The sequence below is a fragment of the Gymnodraco acuticeps genome, unplaced genomic scaffold, assembly GCF_902827175.1.
Source record: "Gymnodraco acuticeps unplaced genomic scaffold, fGymAcu1.1, whole genome shotgun sequence".
NCBI lineage: Eukaryota > Metazoa > Chordata > Actinopteri > Perciformes > Bathydraconidae > Gymnodraco > Gymnodraco acuticeps.
Genome location: NW_022990513.1, coordinates 999,778 through 1,023,347, shown reverse-complemented (window position 1 = coordinate 1,023,347; position 23,570 = coordinate 999,778). Strand labels below are relative to the sequence as shown.

At 47.3% G+C, this 23,570-nt stretch overlaps 2 protein-coding genes across 3 annotated transcripts in view; both read right to left on the bottom strand.

Annotated features, from left to right (window-relative positions):
• plcg2 (phospholipase C, gamma 2) overlaps positions 1–4,881 on the bottom strand; it is a 93,874-nt gene extending 88,993 nt beyond the window's left edge. Inside the window, exon 1 of the mRNA XM_034227063.1 lies at positions 4,744–4,881. The gene's annotated coding sequence lies outside the window, so the exon portion shown is untranslated. The remainder of the gene's footprint in view (positions 1–4,743) is intronic.
• A 1,720-nt stretch (positions 4,882–6,601) lies between these two features.
• meak7 (MTOR associated protein, eak-7 homolog) overlaps positions 6,602–23,570 on the bottom strand; it is a 19,659-nt gene continuing 2,690 nt past the window's right edge. For both annotated transcript variants that reach the window (XM_034227136.1, XM_034227135.1), the window contains exons 5-9: positions 23,351–23,559; positions 13,482–13,668; positions 11,906–12,024; positions 10,406–10,585; positions 6,602–8,539 (exon numbers count right to left, since the gene is read on the bottom strand). In XM_034227136.1, coding sequence (XP_034083027.1) covers positions 8,411–8,539; positions 10,406–10,585; positions 11,906–12,024; positions 13,482–13,668; positions 23,351–23,559 — 824 coding nt within the window. In that variant the 3' untranslated portion in view covers positions 6,602–8,410. The remainder of the gene's footprint in view (positions 8,540–10,405; positions 10,586–11,905; positions 12,025–13,481; positions 13,669–23,350; positions 23,560–23,570) is intronic.

Here is a 23,570-nt window from a genome sequence, read left to right as displayed (position 1 = left end):
GGGTCAATGCGACTGATTTCGATGGAGCAGGTCACAAATACAGTCAATCTAAACTTAAATGTAACAACTGGAAGGTCACATCCCTGACATCCACATCTCCGGAGCCTGGACCTTCATCAATCATAGAAACAGCGAAGCCAGATGAACCCAAAAGCAGCACCTCTGCGGCCGCAGAAACTGTCAAAACTGCCGCCGCCCCCACCGCCGCCGTCGTTGAACCGAAACAGGCTGGTTCCGACTGCATGGAGGTTTGTTGTTGGGACATTGAGGCGGGTAAAGCTGTACAGCTAACTATCGGAAAAAAGGAGACCGCTAGTAGATTATTTGAGCAAAGAGAAGGTACTTCAACGCAGAATGGTACAAAAACAGAGAGTGGTTCATTCTTTGCAAAACCACTAAACGATAGTGATAAATTGCGATGTTAACAACCTCATGATAACCTCATATTTTTTTAACTTAGGATCATACCTGTGTTTAGTCTAGAAAAAGGTAAATGTGTGCATTTTATTATAAAGTTGTGTATATTTACAGACTATTGCAAAAACTAAGAAGCTTATAAACTAAAAAACTAAAACTAAAAGAGCTTTACAAAAAAGTAACCAAAGATGTTTGGAGTTTTATTTGAGTTATTCATTTACATTTTTTGTCTAAGAGATGCTGATTTGAAACCGTTGTTAGGCCTACATACAGTTACGCATTTCCTGTTTCTGCCAGAGAGAGGGGAGTTTGTCCCAAAGCTTGCTGCTGTATTTACTCCCTCCATCTGACAGGAGGGAGCCTCATGTGTCACTCCACGGAGTTCACTCCGTCACGGAGGGTGTGTGTGTCGGTGTAGGGCGTGGTTTGGGATTGGGCCATACACACGCACTTTTTTTGCCCCCCCCACTTCTAAAATGAATCCGGCGCGCCTGGTTGGAAGCTGTTAGCTGTTGGTTGGAAGCTGTTAGCTATTAGCTGTTGGTTGTTAGCTGTTAGCTGTTGGTTTCAGACAGGTTTTTATACTGACATAAAAATAGATATTAGAGACAGGATTATAACCAGGGGTTGAATTGGGCCAGGGCTGTCCACAAAACATATAATAAATTAGTGCTTACTCTGGATGTAGAACATTTTTGTTCAAAAGGTTACTCATTGAAGTACAAGTCATGCATTCAACTAAAGCAAAAGTAAAAGTACTCATAATCCAATCTTACTATTAAGTCATATTTGATATGCCTTAATGTGAACATCACACTGTTGCAGTTAGTAATGCAGGGTACATTGAAACAACTTTATAATACAGACTGCTGGGCAGCTTAACCTACAATAATATATCATCATTAAACTGCTAATGTATACTTCTCTTTTTTAATCTGCTTTAAGTTACAAGTCACTTTAGCTGTCACATAAATGAAGTGGATTGTAAAGTAACATAAAATGGAAATACATAACAATATCCCAAAATGGTACTTCAGTTTAGAGTAAATGTACTTCCACCTCTCATTTACATTTACATTATGATTTAACAACAAAACAAAACACTTCAGCAGTTCAACATTAAAACTATATTAAATGATGCATGTATTTATATTAGACTGCATTTTATTTGTAATGGATCAACACATTTATAACTGATACAACATACAGTATATAAATGAGGAGTTTTATTAAATATTAAAGTGGACCTATTATGCTATATTGGAAACATATATTGTAGGGCCAAAACATGTCTGTGAACAGTGGCGAGCCGTCAGGGCCCTCAGGCCCTCTCTGAAGTCCTAAGATATTCTACAAAATAATATTTAAAAACATTACAAATATATATATATATATTTTTTGTTATATTTTTCATTAGTTTTACCAAAATAACTTGATTTAATTGTAATTAAAAAAACATTTCCACAGAAATAAATCCTTCGAATCTGCCTGTTCAGTTTCTGTTGGAATGTGAAGGGTTAAATGAAAGAAGCTCCTTTAGCCGTCTCTGCAAGTAACTGTGAAGATAGGAGCTGATTGGTGGTCCTGCTGTAAATTCACAGAGGGCCAGCTACAGTAACTCAATGAGAGAGTAATGTCAAATGACAGTACAATTGACCAATCATATCTTCCCTCTAAATGGGTGGGTTTTATTATCGCGGACTTTATGACAAGTTCCGCCCGCTGTGAAGTTTTCTTGTTTCCATAGCAACGACAACTTCATTCCAACAGCGTAAACTCACCTTCAAAATAAAAGCATGCCAAATTACACTGAAGACATACAACTGCAATGAAAGTAACACAATGCAATATCCTTTTCAATTTCAAAGAACACAAATTGGATTATTTACAGGTGTTGTTTTGTGTGGTAGAGGGTCGCTGTCATTGATGCGCTTTGCACCCCGGGCCGTTGTTTTGATATTCCGCCGAAGTATACGCTGTGACGTAATAACTCTTTTTTCTTTTTTTCGAGGGAAGGGGTGGGGGTCAGAGGGCCTAGGTATAAAAGTCACGGCTGTCTGTGAAGTTTTTTGCTTAAAATACCAAACAGTTCACCCATTGTAGCCATGCCTCATACTTCTCAAACCCCTATTTTGCAGCCCTGTTAGAGAAACGTGGAATTTGGGTCCTTAGCTTGAAAAAAAAGAAGAGGCGGAGCTAACGCCTGATCAGAATTCTACCGGAGATAAAGTTAAATTCTGCTGTGATAAAACGCCATCCTGTTCTAAACCACATCAAGGATTATTTCTGAAACAGTATGGAGCTCGAATGCTTTTTCTCTTGCGGGTTTACCACAAGGTGAGTTCCTTTTTATATGTCATGCTTTTTAAAACACATGTGCTCTCCAGTACAGGTTAGCTCTGAGTGTTAGCGAGGCTTGCTAATGTAAACAAAGATGAGATTACGTCCAAAACACGTCAGGCATTGTTTCTGATAGCAATTTTCTGTGGGTCCGCTGCCGATTTGTCGTCAGATCGGCAGCAAATCTGTATCCGCTCGTTGTACCCCTGTTTTTAAAAGATTTGGGTACGGAGGAAAAGAGAGAGGGTTTTATTTTTCTGACGCTGCGTGAGTTCCCCGACACACCGGGGACACATATTTATGTATAAAAGACATCACAAAGTGCATTTTGGGTGATAGGTCCCCTTTAAGTAAAATGGGTTATTCATACCAAGCCCTTTTTGTTCAAAGGGAATTACCTTAAAGGGGACCTATCATAGAAAATGCACTTTTGTACGTCTTTTATACATGAATATGTGTCCCCGGTGTGTCAGGGAACTCACCAAGTGTCAGAAAACACAACCCTCTCTATTTTCCTCCATACCCAAATCTCTAAAAAAGGGGCTGCAACGGATCTGATACAGACTGATCCAGATTTGAACACTGTCCTGACGTCAGGACGGTGGTGCTACGGCTATTGGTCAATTCTCCACCTATCAGGGGAATGAGAGGTTGGGCCACGGCCGGCCATTGCCGCTTGAAAGCGCTGGAGACGCTGTAGTACATATGCCAGGCCTGTAAGTGGCGCTGTAGTCTGCCACAAAAGCAGCGAAGAAGACTTCCCTTGCATGGTTGCCATGGTTGCCCTTCTGTTTATTCTCCGCTGTGGCTCTTTTTCTCCCTCCCCGAGGCAAGCGTCGGGTTCCTGATCAGCCTGTCTGCCTGCCTGTGTTCTTTTCCCCATAATGACCAAGTCGCTGCACATTAACCCTCTTATTACATGGCCACATTATCAACAAAGTAACAACATGACTCCCAATATTAATTTAAATGCTTTTATGGATTTAGAAAATGATTTTATTGATTTAAAAAATAGTTGTATTGATTTAAATTGACATGCATCCGCTAAGAAAAATAGTCCGTTGTTACTGTTTGTACTAACGTAGCAGTGGCAGGAACTGCTTCGATAGTGTTTTTGAGGAGCTTTTTGATTACAGATTTGACAACATCGTTGCTTGCACAATTCATTATGTCAAACCTTGGAAAGTATCGACATATCCCTGCCCTAATGCCAAAGTAACTGCCAACTCCCCTCTCCTGCAGGGGGGCGTGATCAGCTGCAGCTCACAGAATCAGCCCCCTGCAAAAACAGGGCTGGAAAGAGCAAATAGAGCAAAATGAGGCATGGCTAAAATGCAGGATCTGTTTGGTATTTTGAACAAATATATGTATATACTTTATATAGGTATATGGCCCTACAATATATGTTTCAAATATGGCATGATAAGAAATAAATATATAAATGTTTTCTACACAGCTAGTTTGAAGTACTTTGTATACTGCAGGGTAGCTGGTGGATTTACTCCAGGTGGAACTAAAGTCTGATTTAACACTTGATTAGATTTACCATCATTCATCCAGATCTGTGAAGTAACTACCTGTATTCAATCAATGTAGTGGAGTAAAAGTACACCATTTACCTCTGAATTGTAGTGGAGTAGAAGAAGAAAGTACCATCAAATGGAAATACTCAACTAAAGTACATGTCCCTTAAAATTGTACTTAAGTGTAGTACTTAATTAAATGTACTCAGTTACTTTCAACCACTGTCAAAATCCGTATTCAGCATTAGGCCACAGCAACATGTGAGGATAGATGTGAGTGTGATGGGGAAACCAGCAAACCTCCGACTCCGGTGGAACCGGTAGTAGCCTACTACACACACACACACACACACACACACACATATGCTGCGGGTTTTCTCTCCTCTTTTCGAACGGTTCCAGCAGCAGCAGTTGACCCGCTGCTGCTCACTTATCATTGTGATATAACAAAGTAAAGTCTGACCTGTGTGAGGTGGTCCTTCAGCTCTGTTGCCGCTTCTTTTCTATCTGATCATGGTTTGAAAGTCATGAAAGGAGCTGCAGAGGATGTAGAGTGTTGACAAAAAGGCCAGCCGCAAACCGGCCAGTTCCTCTATCTGTGTACAAGGAAGTAAAAGTTCACTTGCAATATATGCACAGCGACAAGTTATAAAAAAAAGGACCGGAAGCAGGGACGGTATCTATGCAAACGAGTCATGACTGTGCCTGTGGCACTGCAGAGCTCTCGGCTAAGAACACATTCATACAGAGGAACATGGTGTCAGCCCTGTGATGGAGCACCTCGCTGTCAGTCTGACATGTGGTTCTCAATCTGCGGGCGAGGACTCCTCATGTCCTTTAAACTGCTCCTCAGAATTATTCCTATAGCCTGAAGGAACTCCACTCATAAAATGAAAAGTAGGCCTATATGGTAAGGGAAATTAAAGAATAACTACTCTCATCCTTTATTACTGGATGAAGAAGTATTCACAACCACCTTCTAACTAATAGAACTACCAGCAGAGGTTGAGAAGTACTCAGATCTTGTACTTTAGTAAAAGTAGAAGCAGCCTACCAGAGTCAATACTCTTTTACATGTAAAAGTCCTCCAATCAAAATGTTACTTAGTAAAAGTACAAAGGTATTATCAAAAGTATTCAAAATATATTGAAAGTACCAAAAGTAAAAGTCCTGCATTCAAAATGTTCCTCAAGTAAAAGTATAAAAGTATTCTCATCAAAATCTAGTGAAAGTAGCGACAGTAAAAGTAGTCGTTGTGCAGATTGGTCCATTTCAGAATAATATATATGATATGTTTTATAATGATTGATCATGAAAGTGTTCTCAAAGCTGGTAAAGGTGCAGCTAGTTTGAATGACTTTGTATACTGCAGGGTAGCTTGTGGATTTACTCCAGGTGGAACTAAAGTCTGATTTAACACTTGATTAGATTTCACATCATTCATCCAGATCTGTGAAGTAACTAAAGGTATTAAATACATGTAGTGGAGGAAAAGTACACCATTTACCTCTGGACTGTAGTGGAGTAGAAGTACAATACTTTTTTTTATAAAGTACAGTAGTACTATAGTTACTTTACACCACTGGTCCATATAATTATTCCAATAACCTGAAGCAACCTCATTTATACATTTAAAAGTAAGAATGGTAGAGAAAATGTAAGAATATATGACTCTTTATTCAATATTCAGATCCTATAGCCTACTAAGGCTCCTAAAATAACCTGCTTCTTTACACTAGTCATCTTGCTTTTAAATCCTTACTTAAGTTAAAGTGCGACATTGTATACGCATTATGTACTTAAAGTGTGAAATATAATATGTGTTATGCTGCAGAATGATCCCTTTCTGTGTCATTGATACCACTGGAGTGTTAGGAATAATGTGCTTCAGCCTTGATGCTGCAGTGTGCACTGCTGCATCTGTGTCAGTACAGATAAGTCAAAACAACTTTAATAAAATATTCTTCTCTGAATTACAGTTATCATGGTTAAATGTAAGTGTTTAAAATAAATACATAATTCAAATATACAATTATAAAATCTATAAATATACCCTTTGTATGTATCTGGGATGGAAAAGGTGCATACAATGTGATCCAAGTTCCAAATGTATTCACATTTCTGGGAATAAAATAATAAAATAATTTCCATACACAAATATTAAGACAAGAACAAACATTCTTCATGAAACCATGTCCACCGTGCCATTGTGTGCATTTCTGTAAGATTATACAAGACATTTGCATGTGGAACTTGCCTCAGTAATTTGCATGTTAGCGGAACAGAAGGGGGGGGGGTGTTAATACAGATACAGAGCAGCCTTTCAGTCTCAGAGCAGGTTTGGATTAGTTCAGATCCACTCATTTATTTTCATGTCAACTTTTACAACTCAAAGTCAGACAAGATCAGATGAAGATACATGTCGTCACTGAGCTGAGAACCACCAGCCAGCAGCTCTGCCTTCCAGCCAGTGGGGCAGTGTTTCCTTTATTCACTGAAACAATGTTTTCAAAACACACACACACACAAAATCCTACATCCAGTTGAATCACTATATTACGACAATTGTAATTATAGTAAGAGGTAATAATCATGATTTGATCTATTATGTGAGTATGTCCTGCAGATATTTTAGAGTTTGAATTGGTCAGCAAACAGATAAATATATGAATTCACTAGACCTAAGTTTTGGATATAATTTTTAGGGTTGTGTTTTCACATTATACCAAATGTTTCAAAGCATTTTCCAACCAGGAGAAATCTTATATTTTAATAAAGCTAAGGTCAGTTTCATATTGTCTCCTGTAATAGCCAATCCCCTTTAAGCTAACCTCAGCCTTGCGATTGTCTGCCAGAAGCTGTCACCATGTTATCAAATTGTGAGCCAGAATTGTTCTTAGACTTTTTTGTATCTCTTGGTTGTTTTAAGTCTTTAGCAAAGCAAGTTGAGCTAGCTTTAGCAGCAGCCAGTGCCGGGATAAAAACACTTTATAACGTGAAACTGCTCTGCCGCTTTTTATCCACGGGTCTGTTTGTTTTTGACAAGAGGAGACAGACCTCGGCTAATAAAACCTTTTGAAAGGATGAACATGTGAAGGGATCCTAACCAGGAGGAGCTGACTGCATTCAATATAACATCTCCCATGATACCACTCTTCCACCACACGTTATTCTGTTTCTTTGATATACTCAATCAATATATTTGATAAATAAACAATAAATATATAGGTGTTACATCTGAGCTGTGATAAACTGGCCTGCTTCTTCACTGTATTGCAAGCGTTTGTTCATTACATAACACATGTTGATCTGCTGCAAGTCCTCAGTTAGTTGTACTTGATATTCAAACCTGAACCACTACAATGAGAAAATAAAAGGCACAGCATCACATCTGCATACACAACACAGTCTGTCACTGTGACACATGTCACAGGCATTCCTCTATTGGTCAGTTTGAGGAGCGATGAAGGAATAACTGATAAACAGTCAACCTCTTCTCTGGTAGTGGACTCATTCCCTGAGTCACTCCTAAACTTCTCAGACAGTTCAACTGATCATAAGGATGTTATCATTCAACACATGTTCACCATGAAACTGACAACAGGCCCGTGTCAGGTTCTGTCTCCCAAAAACCTTCTGCCAAACAGCATTTCATTAGACTTTTCTTAAAATGGGCTCACGTTCAGGACAGATCCATGTTTTATATTGACTGTTATTTAACATGGCTATCAGTGGTGTAACCTTCAGTTTTGCTGTGCTTACTTTCCTCAGTAGTTTGAATGAGAAGAGAATGGAGATGATTATATCACACCCATACATCATTGCTCCTTCTGCACTGACATTAAAGACCAGTTTGAAGCCTTTAGACTTCGTTAGGCATTGTTAGCCTGGTCTTAATGACATCTTCCATAGCCAACCCCATATGTAACAGCTGATCCATGTAAACAAGAGAATGATTTCAGTGCTGTGTTATTCAAAACAGCTTGTTGCTAAATGAAAGGCAGGGGAACACCTCTGATATCACTATATTTGATACTGCACACTTGTCTTTAGGTGAGATATAAATGTTATCAAGCGTTGTCATGTGACAAATCCAAGTTTGTGTGAGCACCAGGTGGACGGGACATGGTTCACTGTTCCTGATCCTCCTCCGGCTCCCTGAGGCCCTGACTGTGCAGAGTCTTCCCCGTCATCTCCATCATGGCCTGGGCCTCTGGGTCCATATCCAGGATACTCCTTTTGCCCTGTCCCTCCTCGCCCTGAAACACAACAAATACAGAGATATCTCAAGTGTAACTGTTTATAGTCTGAAGGAAACGCTTCCCTATAGGTGGTGCCGGCAGTCACAGGCCTGATGTTCTGCTATGGAGGCCTGATGTTCTGCTATGGAGGCCTGATGTTCTGCTATGGAGGCCTGATGTTCTGCTATGGAGGCCTGATGTTCTGCTATGGAGGCCCTATAGGTGGTGCAGGCAGTCACAGGCCTGATGTTCTGCTATGGAGGCCCTATAGGTGGTGCAGGCAGTCACAGGCCTGATGTTCTGCTATGGAGGCCCTATAGGTGGTGCAGGCAGTCACAGGCCTGATGTTCTGCTATGGAGGCCCTATAGGTGGTGCAGGCAGTCACAGGCCTGATGTTCTGCTATGGAGGCCCTATAGGTGGTGCAGGCAGTCACAGGCCTGATGTTCTGCTATGGAGGCCCACAGAGGCCCTATAGGTGGTGCCGGCAGTCACGGGCCTGATGTTCTGCTATGGAGGCCCACAGAGGCCCTATAGGTGGTGCAGGCAGTCACAGGCCTGATGTTCTGCTATGGAGGCCCTATAGGTGGTGCAGGCAGTCACAGGCCTGATGTTCTGCTATGGAGGCCCACAGAGGCCCTATAGGTGGTGCCGGCAGTCACGGGCCTGATGTTCTGCTATGGAGGCCTGATGTTCTGCTATGGAGGCCCTATAGGTGGTGCCGGCAGTCACAGGCCTGATGTTCTGCTATGGAGGCCTGATGTTCTGCTATGGAGGCCCACAGAGGCCCTATAGGTGGTGCCGGCAGTCACAGGCCTGATGTTCTGCTATGGAGGCCTGATGTTCTGCTATGGAGGCCTGATGTTCTGCTATGGAGGCCTGATGTTCTGCTATGGAGGCCTGATGTTCTGCTATGGAGGCCTGATGTTCTGCTATGGAGGCCTGATGTTCTGCTATGGAGGCCTGATGTTCTGCTATGGAGGCCCACAGAGGCAAGAAAGGAAAACTGACCTCTACTGTGTTCTCTTTGTTGTTTCTGACTTTACACACGTTTGAGAATAAAGGTCAAATCAAATGTTTGAAAAGGAGCTAGTGGCATGGACAACCATTTATTTATTGTTTTCAGTTTAGAACTAAGGTACATAAGCCTCTTGTGGCTCAAATGAATACAACTATTCAAAACATTACATCTAAAAAGGGATCTGACAATACTTCATTCCAACTTGTTCTCCAAAATGGAAAATAAAGAAATAAGGAAGAAGAATGTTTATCCTGGCCAAACCTGTGTCTTTCACCTGTCACTCATAAACAAAGAGGGGAACCCAGATCAGAGCTTCTGCATTCTCTTTTGGATTCATTCATTCCCTTTCTTTTGATTCCACTGAATATGGACTTCAGTGCGTGACAAACTGTAGAAATAAATATAAAGTATATACGTCATACTAAGGTCTGCTCCTCCTGACTGTGAAGATGCTGCAGCCATTGGTGCGCCTGTGTCTGTCTCACTCCCACATCCGTCCCCCAGCCCCTGTCAGCCCCTCACCCCCCAGCAGAGGGCCCTGCTGCTGCTCCATCCGTCCCCACCCACAGCATCAACCTCTGCATATTATTACTTCGACAAAGTCCAGAACTAAGATAAGATAACAGGGACCTTGATGACGTAGGGTCATTCAGGAGTGAAAGCAGAAACAGAGTGAGAGTGAAATACAGGACAGATAAGATAATCACTCTTGCACCGACTTCTTCTACTGAAGAATGGCTCCTTCATGACTTCCGCAGGATAAATAATCAATTGAACAGTTGTTCTGATAAACCACATTATCCCCTGACTTTATTTCCTCTATTTTGTCTTAAAGAAAGAAAGAAAGAAAGAATGTCCTCTGACCTCCTGTGGTTCTGGGGGCTTCCCCACGGCCCACACCTCCACAGAGTCCAGGCTGAAGTCCTCCTCCTCAGACAGCTGGGGGCTGCCGTAGGTGGTGCACCTGGGCCGTGCACGGCTGTGACCGCGGCCAAAATCACTGTCCAGCCACAAGCCGAAGTACCCGTGCTGGCCCCCCATACCCTGAGAGAGACCACATGAAGCATTAGAAAATAAAAACATGATCTGTCTTTAAGTGTTTTTCCTTCTCTCCTAGAGTTGCCTAAATTCATCTGCCAATATTGTATTACATCAAAGTTCAATGAAAACATGAGCATTCTCATGTCAACATGTACTCTTTAACTGGTGATCATGAAAGTACAGTAAACATGAATACCACTTATTAAGAGATAAACATTCATTGATCTATTTATTTTTGGGAAACAAAAAGCACTCATAGTATTGTGTTCACCGTACTGCTGGCACAGTTTCAAAAGATATCCTCAACCTGTGTCTGTGTGCAGTTTGGTGTTGGCAGAAAACACCCGATCAGAGACTCTGTGCAGGTGGATCACTACAATCATCAACTCCACAAGGGATGAGATCTGTTATGAAACGGGTCAGCCCTCTTTGGGGCGGTGGTGGCGAAGTCGATAGGGACTTGGCTTGGTAACTGGAAGGTCACCAGTTCAAGTCCCGGCAAGACCAAGTGCTACCGAGGTGTCCCTGAGCAAGGCACCGTTCCCTACACTGCTCCCCGGGCGCCGTTCCAAATGGCAGCACACTGCTCCTAACACTAGGATGGGTCAAATGCAGAGACACAATTTCCCCACGAGGGATTAATAAAGTATATCAAATCAAATCTCTCCTTACTGGCTTTCAGGCAAGGCACGGTTATTTATATAGCAACTTTCAACACAAGGCAATTCAAAGCGCTAAAGAGCATTAAGAAAGAGTGCAGCGGATTCACATTATAAAAGGACCGGCAGGTTTCTGGGAGCTTGTTCCAGATGTTTGGAGCACAATAAGTGAACTTCTCCATGTTTAGTTCGGACTCTGGCTCTTTAGGGGTCCTGTTGTTGGTGTGGATTTAAACAATAGCTACTGTGATAAATAACACTCTATTGTACTCATCACAATAAAGGAGAGCTTTGACCACCAAGTATGAATCAGTTCATCCTTTAGTCAAAGGATGCTTTGTTCCAAACTGAAAGAAGTTCCATCATTATGTTATAACAACGGACAGTGGCCATCCTCAAAGAAAAAACATAAAGGTTAATAATATTGACTTGGTAAGTGGGAAGGAGGCTGTGGCGCAGTGGTTAGTGCATTGGTGTTGGGATCAGGGGTCACAGGTTCAAACCCCACTGCAGTCAGCATGTCGTTGTGTCCCTGAGACACTTCACCCCAAAGTGCTCCTGTGGGGATTGTCCACAGTACTGAGTATGGAAGTCGCTTTGGATAAAAGCGTCTAACAAGTAACATGTAATTTCAGGGACTGAGTTTTAAACGGTGCAGACTCACCAGTCCGTTGGGCATGGTCTGCTGGTTCTGGTTCAGGTACATGAAGTGCTCGTTGTATCCTGTTGCTGTGTAAACTCTCAGTCTGGGGAACACAGTGAACAGGAAGCATCTAGAGTCACCTACACACACACACACACACACACACACACACACACACACACACACACACACACACACACACACACACACACACACACACACACACACACACACACACGTGTGAGCTGCGTCTGCTCCGCACCGACAGAAGAGCACCGCTCCTACACAGCATCATGGAAGCCTGAATAAACTGGTATAAATCAAATCTTAATAAACATATCTTTATTCTATTTATCTTTTTCTTGCACATTCTTACTTTGACTTCTTATGTTTATGTAAATATCTTTATTCAGTTTGTTTTAAATGTATCTGTAAATTCATTCTTAAAAGGAGCAACTGTAACTACATCTAAATAAAATCAGATCAGTGATCATTCAAAAGTATTTTGGTTGTGTGTACATTTCAATCGTTTGTCCCAACATAAGAAAAAGAGGAACAGCAACACACTTTGTGATTCTGCACGTTCCTGATTTTCAGCTACTGAAATAGTGCCCATGGCAGGCAACATCAAAATGTCCCCCAGTAGGGTTACAGATGCTAGCCTCAGCCCAGATGCCTCTGCCACTGTGGAACCTGCTGGCCCAAAGTCCTTACAGGTGCTCTAAACACTGACATGAGGTACCACTTGTTAGTATGCAGAATGTGAAAACTTGGACATGTACATTTTTTTTATGGCAGACATTTTGATTGACAGATAGAGGTTTAACTAATAACATTCCCAAGCGCCTAAGTGCACTGATAATGTGTGCACTGGCCTAATGATACATAATAAAACTGATTATAATTATTTACAAAAATAATGGTGATGCAAGGACACTCCAAGACAAAGTGTATGAGTGAAGCTTGGAGATTGTTTTTGAATCCTAAAGTAGCTTCATGATGTCACGTAACCATGGTGGCAAACACTTAGAGACACACTGTATGAGCATTCACCTGATCATTACAATATAATCAACTCTAAACTTCAGCTTCAAATGACTTTCAATCCAGCAAACTACTGAGTAATAATGACTTCACACTTTAGCTAAAGGATGGTGGTGCACCTTAAGTTGCTTATATACTGTACAATCGGCAAGGTTGGATGTATATAAGATAAAAGCTAAATCTGGCAGAAATCATCTCTTCTCTTTTTGAGATGAATGGATTTTGAAGTCTTTGTTTAATAAAGACAAAATAATAAAACATTTCAAGCTGGTTAGCTGTTGTATAACTATAGCTTATGCTAGGATGAGCTCAATTGACTGTTACATGGCAGTTCTATAAATAATGACAATACTTAGAGGTAGATTATCTAGTATAGTATTTAAGATGCTACACTGTGTAGTATTGGTCTACTTGCTGAAGTGAGAGAGAATGCTGATGTGTTGTGTTCTCCATAACACTGTGAAGGCAGCTGATAGAGAAGACATGCTCCATCACATAGCACAGATCATCTCAGTCTCACAACAACAAGGGAGTGCTGTGGGTCTTCTCTCACCCTGGAACTTAGGTCTGAGCTCCCAGGCGTGGGAGGCAAAGCCCCCGAAGATGTGGCCCTTTGTGTCTCTGATGAGCAGCAGGGTGGGGCCACACTTGGTCAGACCGGTCACCATCCTGGAGAAGCTCTCTCCGTGCAGCTGTGTGGAGAACACCAGTCTCCAGGGGGCGTTGTAGCTGTCCGGCAACTGGAGAGATGATAACACAGGGATAAGAATGAATGAAAATGTATTTGCTGGTGAATCCGATATATATATATATATCGATTTTTTAGGTAGGCCTTTTCATTATTGTCCAAAACACGTTTGCTGCCGCCCCCTCCACAGCAGCACATTACTCAGCTTTCTGCCGGTTCCTGTCTGCCGCGTCGTCAGACTGCTCTGTCAGACTGCGTCGTCAGACTGCGTCGTCAGACAGCTGCGTCGTCAGACAGCTGCGTCGTCAGACTGCTCTGTCAGACTGCGTCGTCAGACTGCTGCGTCGTCAGACTGCTGCTGCGTCAGACAGCTGCGTCGTCAGACTGCTCTGTCAGACTGCTGCTGCGTCAGACTGCTGCGTCAGACTGCGTCGTCAGACTGCTGCGTCGTCAGACTGCTGCTGCGTCAGACAGCTGCGTCAGACTGCTGCGTCGTCAGACAGCTGCGTCAGACTGCGTCTGCGTCAGACTGCTGCGTTGTCAGTCTGCTGCTGCGTCGTCAGACTGCTGCGTCAGACAGCTGCTGCGTCAGACTGCTGCGTCGTCAGTCTGCTGCGTCGTCAGACTGCTGCTGCGTCAGTCTGCTGCGTCGTCAGACTGCTGCGTCGTCAGACTGCTGCTGCGTCAGACTGCTGCGTCGTCAGTCTGCTGCGTCGTCAGTCTGCTGCTGCGTCAGTCTGCTGCGTCGTCAGACTGCTGCTGCGTCGTCAGACTGCTGCGTCGTCAGTCTGCTGCGTCGTCATTCTGCTGCGTCGTCAGTCTGCTGCGTCGTCAGTCTGCTGCGTCGTCAGACTGCTGCGTCGTCAGTCTGCTGCGTCGTCAGTCTGCTGCGTCGTCAGACAGCTGCGTCGTCAGACTGCTGCGTCGTCAGTCTGCTGCGTCGTCAGTCTGCTGCGTCGTCAGTCTGCTGCGTCGTCAGACAGCTGCGTCGTCAGTCTGCTGCGTCGTCATTCTGCTGCGTCGTCAGACAGCTGCGTCGTCAGTCTGCTGCGTCGTCAGTCTGCTGCGTCGTCAGTCTGCTGCGTCGTCAGTCTGCTGCGTCGTCAGACTGCTGCGTCGTCAGTCTGCTGCGTCGTCAGTCTGCTGCGTCGTCAGACTGCTGCGTCGTCATTCTGCTGCGTCGTCAGACTGCTGCGTCGTCAGTCTGCTGCGTCGTCAGTCTGCTGCGTCGTCAGACTGCTGCGTCGTCAGTCTGCTGCGTCGTCAGTCTGCTGCGTCGTCAGTCTGCTGCGTCGTCAGACAGCTGCGTCGTCAGTCTGCTGCGTCGTCAGTCTGCTGCGTCGTCATTCTGCTGCGTCGTCATTCTGCTGCGTCGTCAGTCTGCTGCGTCGTCATTCTGCTGCGTCGTCAGTCTGCTGCGTCGTCAGACTGCTGCGTCGTCAGACTGCTGCGTCGTCATTCTGCTGCGTCGTCATTCTGCTGCGTCGTCATTCTGCTGCGTCGTCAGACTGCTGCGTCGTCAGTATGCTGCGTCGTCATTCTGCTGCGTCGTCAGACTGCTGCGTCGTCAGTATGCTGCGTCGTCAGACTGCTGCGTCGTCAGTCTGCTGCGTCGTCATTCTGCTGCGTCGTCATTCTGCTGCGTCGTCAGTCTGCTGCGTCGTCAGACTGCTGCGTCGTCAGTCTGCTGCGTCGTCATTCTGCTGCGTCGTCATTCTGCTGCGTCGTCAGTCTGCTGCGTCGTCAGTCTGCTGCGTCGTCAGTCTGCTGCGTCGTCAGTCTGCTGCGTCGTCAGACTGCTGCGTCGTCAGTCTGCTGCGTCGTCAGACTGCTGCGTCGTCAGTCTGCTGCGTCGTCAGTCTGCTGCGTCGTCATTCTGCTGCGTCGTCATTCTGCTGCGTCGTCAGTCTGCTGCGTCGTCAGTCTGCTGCGTCGTCATTCTGCTGCGTCGTCAGTCTGCTGCGTCGTCAGACTGCTGCGTCGTCAGTCTGCTGCGTCGTCAGTCTGCTGCGTCGTCAGACTGCTGCGTCGTCAGTCAGCTGCGTCGTCAGTCTGCTGCGTCGTCAGACAGCTGCGTCGTCAGTCTGCTGCGTCGTCAGACTGCTGCGTCGTCAGTCTGCTGCGTCGTCAGACTGCTGCGTCGTCATTCTGCTGCGTCGTCAGTCTGCTGCGTCGTCAGACTGCTGCGTCGTCAGTCTGCTGCGTCGTCAGACTGCTGCGTCGTCATTCTGCTGCGTCGTCAGACTGCTGCGTCGTCATTCTGCTGCGTCGTCAGACTGCTGCGTCGTCAGTCTGCTGCTGCGTCGTCAGACAGCTGCGTCGTCAGACTGCTGCTGCGTCGTCAGACAGCTGCGTCGTCAGACTGCTGCTGCGTCGTCAGACTGCTGCGTCGTCAGACTGCTGCGTCGTCAGACTGCTGCGTCGTCAGACTGCTGCTGCGTCGTCAGACTGCTGCGTCGTCAGACTGCTGCGTCGTCAGACTGCTGCTGCCGTCGTCAGTCTGCTGCGTCGTCAGACTGCTGCGTCGTCAGACAGCTGCGTCGTCAGACTGCTGCGTCGTCAGACTGCTGCTGCGTCGTCAGTCTGCTGCGTCGTCAGACAGCTGCGTCGTCAGACTGCTGCGTCGTCAGACTGCTGCTGCGTCGTCAGTCTGCTGCGTCGTCAGACTGCTGCGTCGTCATTCTGCTGCGTCGTCAGTCTGCTGCGTCGTCATTCTGCTGCGTCGTCATTCTGCTGCGTCGTCATTCTGCTGCGTCGTCATTCTGCTGCGTCGTCAGTCTGCTGCGTCGTCAGTCTGCTGCGTCGTCAGTCTGCTGCGTCGTCAGTCTGCTGCGTCGTTAGTCTGCTGCGTCGTCAGACTGCTGCGTCGTCAGTCTGCTGCGTCGTCATTCTGCTGCGTCGTCATTCTGCTGCGTCGTCAGGCTGCTGCGTCGTCATTCTGCTGCGTCGTCAGACTGCTGCGTCGTCATTCTGCTGCGTCGTCATTCTGCTGCGTCGTCAGTCTGCTGCGTCGTCAGTCTGCTGCGTCGTCATTCTGCTGCGTCGTCAGACTGCTGCGTCGTCATTCTGCTGCGTCGTCATTCTGCTGCGTCGTCAGTCTGCTGCGTCGTCAGACTGCTGCGTCGTCAGTCTGCTGCGTCGTCATTCTGCTGCGTCGTCATTCTGCTGCGTCGTCAGTCTGCTGCGTCGTCAGTCTGCTGCGTCGTCATTCTGCTGCGTCGTCATTCTGCTGCGTCGTCAGACTGCTGCGTCGTCAGTCTGCTGCGTCGTCAGTCTGCTGCGTCGTCATTCTGCTGCGTCGTCAGTCTGCTGCGTCGTCAGTCTGCTGCGTCGTCATTCTGCTGCGTCGTCATTCTGCTGCGTCGTCAGACTGCTGCGTCGTCAGACTGCTGCGTCGTCAGTCTGCTGCGTCGTCATTCTGCTGCGTCGTCATTCTGCTGCGTCGTCATTCTGCTGCGTCGTCAGACTGCTGCGTCGTCAGTCTGCTGCGTCGTCATTCTGCTGCGTCGTCATTCTGCTGCGTCGTCATTCTGCTGCGTCGTCAGACTGCTGCGTCGTCAGTCTGCTGCGTCGTCATTCTGCTGCGTCGTCAGACTGCTGCGTCGTCATTCTGCTGCGTCGTCAGACTGCTGCGTCGTCATTCTGCTGCGTCGTCAGACTGCTGCGTCGTCAGTCTGCTGCGTCGTCATTCTGCTGCGTCGTCAGACTGCTGCGTCGTCATTCTGCTGCGTCGTCAGACTGCTTGCGTCGTCATTCTGCTGCGTCGTCAGACTGCTGCGTCGTCAGACTGCTGCGTCGTCAGTCTGCTGCGTCGTCATTCTGCTGCGTCGTCAGACTGCTGCGTCGTCATTCTGCTGCGTCGTCAGACTGCTGCGTCGTCAGACTGCTGCGTCGTCAGACTGCTGCGTCGTCAGACTGCTGCGTCGTCAGACTGCTGCGTCGTCAGACTGCTGCGTCGTCAGACTGCTGCGTCGTCATTCTGCTGCGTCGTCAGACTGCTGCGTCGTCATTCTGCTGCGTCGTCAGACTGCTGCGTCGTCATTCTGCTGCGTCGTCAGACTGCTGCGTCGTCAGACTGCTGCGTCGTCAGACTGCTGCGTCGTCAGACTGCTGCGTCGTCAGACTGCTGCGTCGTCAGACTGCTGCGTCGTCAGTCTGCTGCGTCGTCAGTCTGCTGCGTCGTCAGACTGCTGCGTCGTCATTCTGCTGCGTCGTCAGACTGCTGCGTCGTCAGACTGCTGCGTCGTCAGACTGCTGCCGCGTCAGTCTGCTGCGTCGTCAGTCTGCTGCGTCGTCAGTCTGCTGCGTCGTCATTCTGCTGCGTCGTCAGACTGCTGCGTCGTCATTCAGCTGCGTCGTCAGACTGCTGCGTCGTCATTCAGCTGCGTCGTCAGACTGCTGCGTCGTCAGACTGCTGCCGCGTCAGTCTGCTGCGTCGTCATTCAGCTGCGTCGTCAGTCTGCTGCGTCGTCATTCTGCTGCGTCGTCAGACTGCTGCGTCGTCATTCAGCTGCGTCGTCAGTCTGCTGCGTCGTCATTCTGCTGCGTCGTCAGACTGCTGCGTCGTCAGTCTGCTGCGTCGTCAGTCTGCTGCGTCGTCATTCTGCTGCGTCGTCAGACTGCTGCGTCGTCAGTCTGCTGCGGCGTCAGTCTGCTGCGTCGTCATTCTGCTGCGTCGTCAGACTGCTGCCGCGTCAGTCTGCTGCGTCGTCATTCAGCTGCGTCGTCAGTCTGCTGCGTCGTCATTCAGCTGCGTCGTCAGACTGCTGCGTCGTCATTCAGCTGCGTCGTCAGTCTGCTGCGTCGTCATTCTGCTGCGTCGTCATTCAGCTGCGTCGTCAGACTGCTGCGTCGTCATTCAGCTGCGTCGTCAGGACTGCTGCGTCGTCATTCAGCTGCGTCGTCAGTCTGCTGCGTCGTCATTCTGCTGCGTCGTCAGACTGCTGCGTCGTCAGTCTGCTGCGTCGTCAGTCTGCTGCGTCGTCATTCTGCTGCGTCGTCAGACTGCTGCGTCGTCAGTCTGCTGCGGCGTCAGTCTGCTGCGTCGTCATTCTGCTGCGTCGTCAGACTGCTGCCGCGTCAGTCTGCTGCGTCGTCATTCAGCTGCGTCGTCAGTCTGCTGCGTCGTCATTCTGCTGCGTCGTCATTCAGCTGCGTCGTCAGACTGCTGCGTCGTCAGTCTGCTGCGTCGTCAGTCTGCTGCGTCGTCATTCTGCTGCGTCGTCAGACTGCTGCGTCGTCATTCAGCTGCGTCGTCAGTCTGCTGCGTCGTCAGTCTGCTGCGTCGTCAGTCTGCTACGTCGTCAGTCTGCTGCGTCGTCATTCTGCTGCGTCGTCAGACTGCTGCGTCGTCAGTCTGCTGCGTCGTCAGTCTGCTGCGTCGTCATTCTGCTGCGTCGTCAGACTGCTGCGTCGTCAGTCTGCTGCGTCGTCAGACTGCTGCGTCGTCAGACTGCTGCGTCGTCATTCTGCTGCGTCGTCAGACTGCTGCGTCGTCAGTCTGCTGCGTCGTCAGTCTGCTGCGTCGTCATTCTGCTGCGTCGTCAGACTGCTGCGTCGTCAGTCTGCTGCGTCGTCATTCTGCTGCGTCGTCAGACTGCTGCGTCGTCATTCTGCTGCGTCGTCAGTCTGCTGCGTCGTCATTCTGCTGCGTCGTCATTCTGCTGCGTCGTCAGACTGCTGCGTCGTCAGTCTGCTGCGTCGTCATTCTGCTGCGTCGTCAGTCTGCTGCGTCGTCAGTCTGCTGCGTCGTCAGTCTGCTGCGTCGTCAGTCTGCTGCGTCGTCAGTCTGCTGCGTCGTCAGACTGCTGCGTCGTCATTCTGCTGCGTCGTCAGACTGCTGCGTCGTCATTCTGCTGCGTCGTCAGCTGCTGCGTCGTCAGACTGCTGCGTCGTCAGACTGCTGCGTCGTCATTCTGCTGCGTCGTCATTCTGCTGCGTCGTCAGACTGCTGCGTCGTCAGACTGCTGCGTCGTCAGACTGCTGCGTCGTCAGACTGCTGCGTCGTCAGACTGCTGCGTCGTCAGACTGCTGCGTCGTCAGACTGCTGCGTCGTCATTCTGCTGCGTCGTCAGACTGCTGCGTCGTCAGACTGCTGCGTCGTCAGTCTGCTGCGTCGTCAGACTGCTGCGTCGTCATTCTGCTGCGTCGTCATTCTGCTGCGTCGTCAGTCTGCTGCGTCGTCAGTCTGCTGCGTCGTCAGACTGCTGCGTCGTCAGTCTGCTGCGTCGTCAGACTGCTGCGTCGTCAGTCTGCTGCTGCGTCAGTCTGCTGCGTCGTCAGACTGCTGCGTCGTCAGACTGCTGCGTCGTCAGACTGCTGCGTTGTCAGTCTGCTGCTGCGTCAGTCTGCTGCGTCAGACTGCTGCTGCGTCAGACTGCTGCTGCGTCAGACTGCTGCGTCGTCAGTCTGCTGCTGCGTCAGTCTGCTGCTGCGTCAGACTGCTGCTGCGTCAGACTGCTGCTGCGTCAGACTGCTGCGTCGTCAGTCTGCTGCGTCGTCAGACTGCTGCGTCGTCAGTCTGCTGCTGCGTCAGTCTGCTGCGTCGTCAGACTGCTGCGTCAGACTGCTGCGTCGTCAGACTGCTGCGTCGTCAGACTGCTGCGTCGTCAGACTGCTGCGTCAGACTGCTGCGTCGTCAGACTGCTGCGTCGTCAGACTGCTGCGTCGTCAGACTGCTGCGTCGTCAGACTGCTGCGTCGTCAGACTGCTGCGTCGTCAGACTGCTGCGTCAGACTGCTGCGTCGTCAGACTGCTGCGTCGTCAGACTGCTGCGTCGTCAGACTGCTGCGTCGTCAGACTGCTGCGTCAGGTAAGATCAACCTTTATTGATCCCCCTGGGGAAATTCACTTTTCCACTCTGTCCACGCTCCTTATGTTTGGTCCGATCGGGGCTCAAACTGGTTCCCAGGCCAACTCCCTACATACTGAGCCCCTGCTGCCTCATAAATAAAGGCTCTGCATTTGACCCATCCAATAATTAGGAGCAGTGGGGAGCCACTATGCACGTGTAGGTGCTCTGCTCAGGGGCACCTCAGCAGAAGTTGGTCATTTCGGGATTTGAACCGGCGACCTACCGGCTCACTGTCTGTGGAAAAGTATAACATCAAATTCTAATTCAAACTATTAGAACTATTCCTTTAACATGAAGATATATTACAGAACATCACATGTGGCCGTTGTTAATCCAAATGACTCTGTCAACCTTTGATTATGGCGTTATAGTGAAATCAACTAAAGGGCTGACTGTGGCTGTGAGGGAGTGCAGTCGTCTTTCAACCAGCAGGTTGTGGGTTCGATCCCGGCAGGCAACATGTGGATGTGTCCTTGGGCAAGATACTGAGTGGCTCCCGATGGCCAACGGTGTGTGTGTGTGTGTGTGTGTGTGTGTGTGTGTGTGTGTGTGTGTGTGTGTGTGTGTGTGTGTGTGTGTGTGTGTGTGTGTGTGTGTGTGTGTGTGTGTGTGTGGCAATGCTCTGTATGGATGAGGTTTCAATGCGTGAATGACTTGTAGTATGTAAAGGGCTTTGAGGGGTTGAAAAGACCAGATCACGCGCTACATAAGTACAGAAGTTGCATTATAGACGTAAAAAAAAATGCTGGAAATATACGAACTTGTGTCATGGAAGAAATATGATCTTATTATGACCTGATTATGAATGTGCCCCTGTGTGATAGTGACGTCTGATGAAGTGTCAGGAGTTATAATAAAACTATCAGGTGGGTGGTTATCAAACGACTGTTCCTCCTCTCGCTGGCTTTACTGTTAATGACACCAAACGCTCTTAGTTCCTGTTATAGAAACAAAACAAATGTATTTTGAACTTTGCGCTATCAAGAATTAAGAATGACAGTGGTTAATGGTGTAGGGGTATTGGCTTTCACTGCATAAATATTGTACATATACATTTACATATGTTATCAGATGTACACCAGTAAAAACAATATTTACACTGTGTGTTATACATGCAACAACCCAATCTCATATTTGTATATTTCCGTGGACAAATGACACTGTTTAGCACAAAGCTGCTGATTTGAACAATGTGTTACAAAGTGTTACAATGTGCTACACTGTGTGTTACACTGTGTAGCACACAGTGTAACGGTTATTGTGTGTCATGTTGTGACAGTCGCAGATTGATCTAAGTGTTTCTTATAAACTGTAGTGGCAGGGGAAAAGGTTAAGGTATGTGGTTTATATTGAAATGAAATGAAATCTATGATACATGTGTATTATCCTCGCAACTACAGTTGTAAGGTTTGAGGGTGTGGTTCTGCAAGCCTCATCTGCATATTCACCTGTCGCGGCGCGCCCTGAGGCTTTTTAGTGGGCGCGTCAACAGGATGCCGGGGGGTGGTTCTCACGGGAGGAGGAAGTGTGTGTGTGGCGATTGCTGGTATTCAGCGGGATATTGTAATTTCCTCAGCATGTAAATATATGGTTAAGTGCAACGGGGAAGTTAATGGAAAACCGAATCTGTGGATATTGCATCGACCGACCAAGAAGCACGTCTCCGTGGAGAGGACGCGCTCAAAGAGAGAGATATTCTCTACAACCCCGGGTGAGATGGCTCCTCTGGGACACGCTGGACCTCGTGTTTCCTTTTTTGTGTGGATTATAGCCTGAAAAGGCCTACAAACATTTCTGTTTTTGCCGCCGACGGGCGCAGGAGCAATGAACAACAATAGCCTGGATTAGGCAGTAAAGACAATTTTGGTGTATCGCAGAGCGGACTGTTTAATTTTGTTTATGTTGTTTGGCAGGAAAACTGTCAATATAATGGATCCATGCATGAAATCTGTCTCTGTTTATTTTGTTTAAGGAGTAGATTGGGCGTTAACAATTCTGGTTTGCCTTTATAATATTATTTCATTCAAGAACCCCTTGTGCGTTTAATTAACAGAACTATTTTAGATAGTTGATCGTTACAATGTGACCCCCTGGAGGGGCTCACCCCAGCATTGGGAACCAATGATCTAGGGAGCTGTTCATTTTGTCGAACATACAGTAGTAAATGTTTACTCATGTTATCTTACCTCAATTCTAAGACTAACCCAAAACTAAAAATGCTACTGTGTGAAGTACAGGGAAACGTAATGACCGGATATTCGGCGTGCGAGGGGGGTTTAGCGACCACTTCAACGCGTGTTTTTCGGTTTATTCAAGGGATTCGTTCATAGTACAGGTACTAGTAACAAAACGGTTTCTCTGCATTTTACCCATCCTAGTGTTAGGAGCAGCATTGTGTTTGTTACTTTTGTTGCAGTTGTCTTAAGTGTAATTTGGCTTGGCTTCCTATTTTGTCTGGACATGCTTTTATTTTGAAGGAGAGTTAGCGCTGTTGACAGAAAGTTGTTGTTGCTATGGAAACAACGTGACGGAGAAAAGTAATATCTAGCCTACATATAAAGACGGAGAACGTAAACGATAACGTTTATGGTTAAGTGTTAGCACCCCCCTAAGAGGCACAAACTCTTACGTTGATATGGGAGCTTTCAATAAGGTCAAATTGGCCGCAGTGCAGCTGCCAAAAAGAAAAACGAATATCCGAATAACGAAATTGAAAACCGAATACTAGGCCAACGACCGAATATTCGGATATTCGGGTACAGCCCTAACACACACACACACACACACAATAACACACACTCACAAACACGTTTTATCAAACCAAAGGAAAAGTGATACACAAATGTTGTTCATAATGATTCTGAATCAGTAGTATTCTGACCTGTGGTGCCAGGAACATGAGGGAGGGCAGGTCCAGCAGACACCTGAGATCTTTCCAAGGAGTGTCCCTGCAGGGGGGCAGCAGGGTGGGGGCCGGCCGGCCACTGAGTGACACATCCAGACCCTCAGATACCAGCATCTCCAGGTACAAAGACACCTGGGGGGTCCTGAAGATCCAGTCCTCCAGACAGGAATCATCACAACCCTGATCTGAGGAGAGA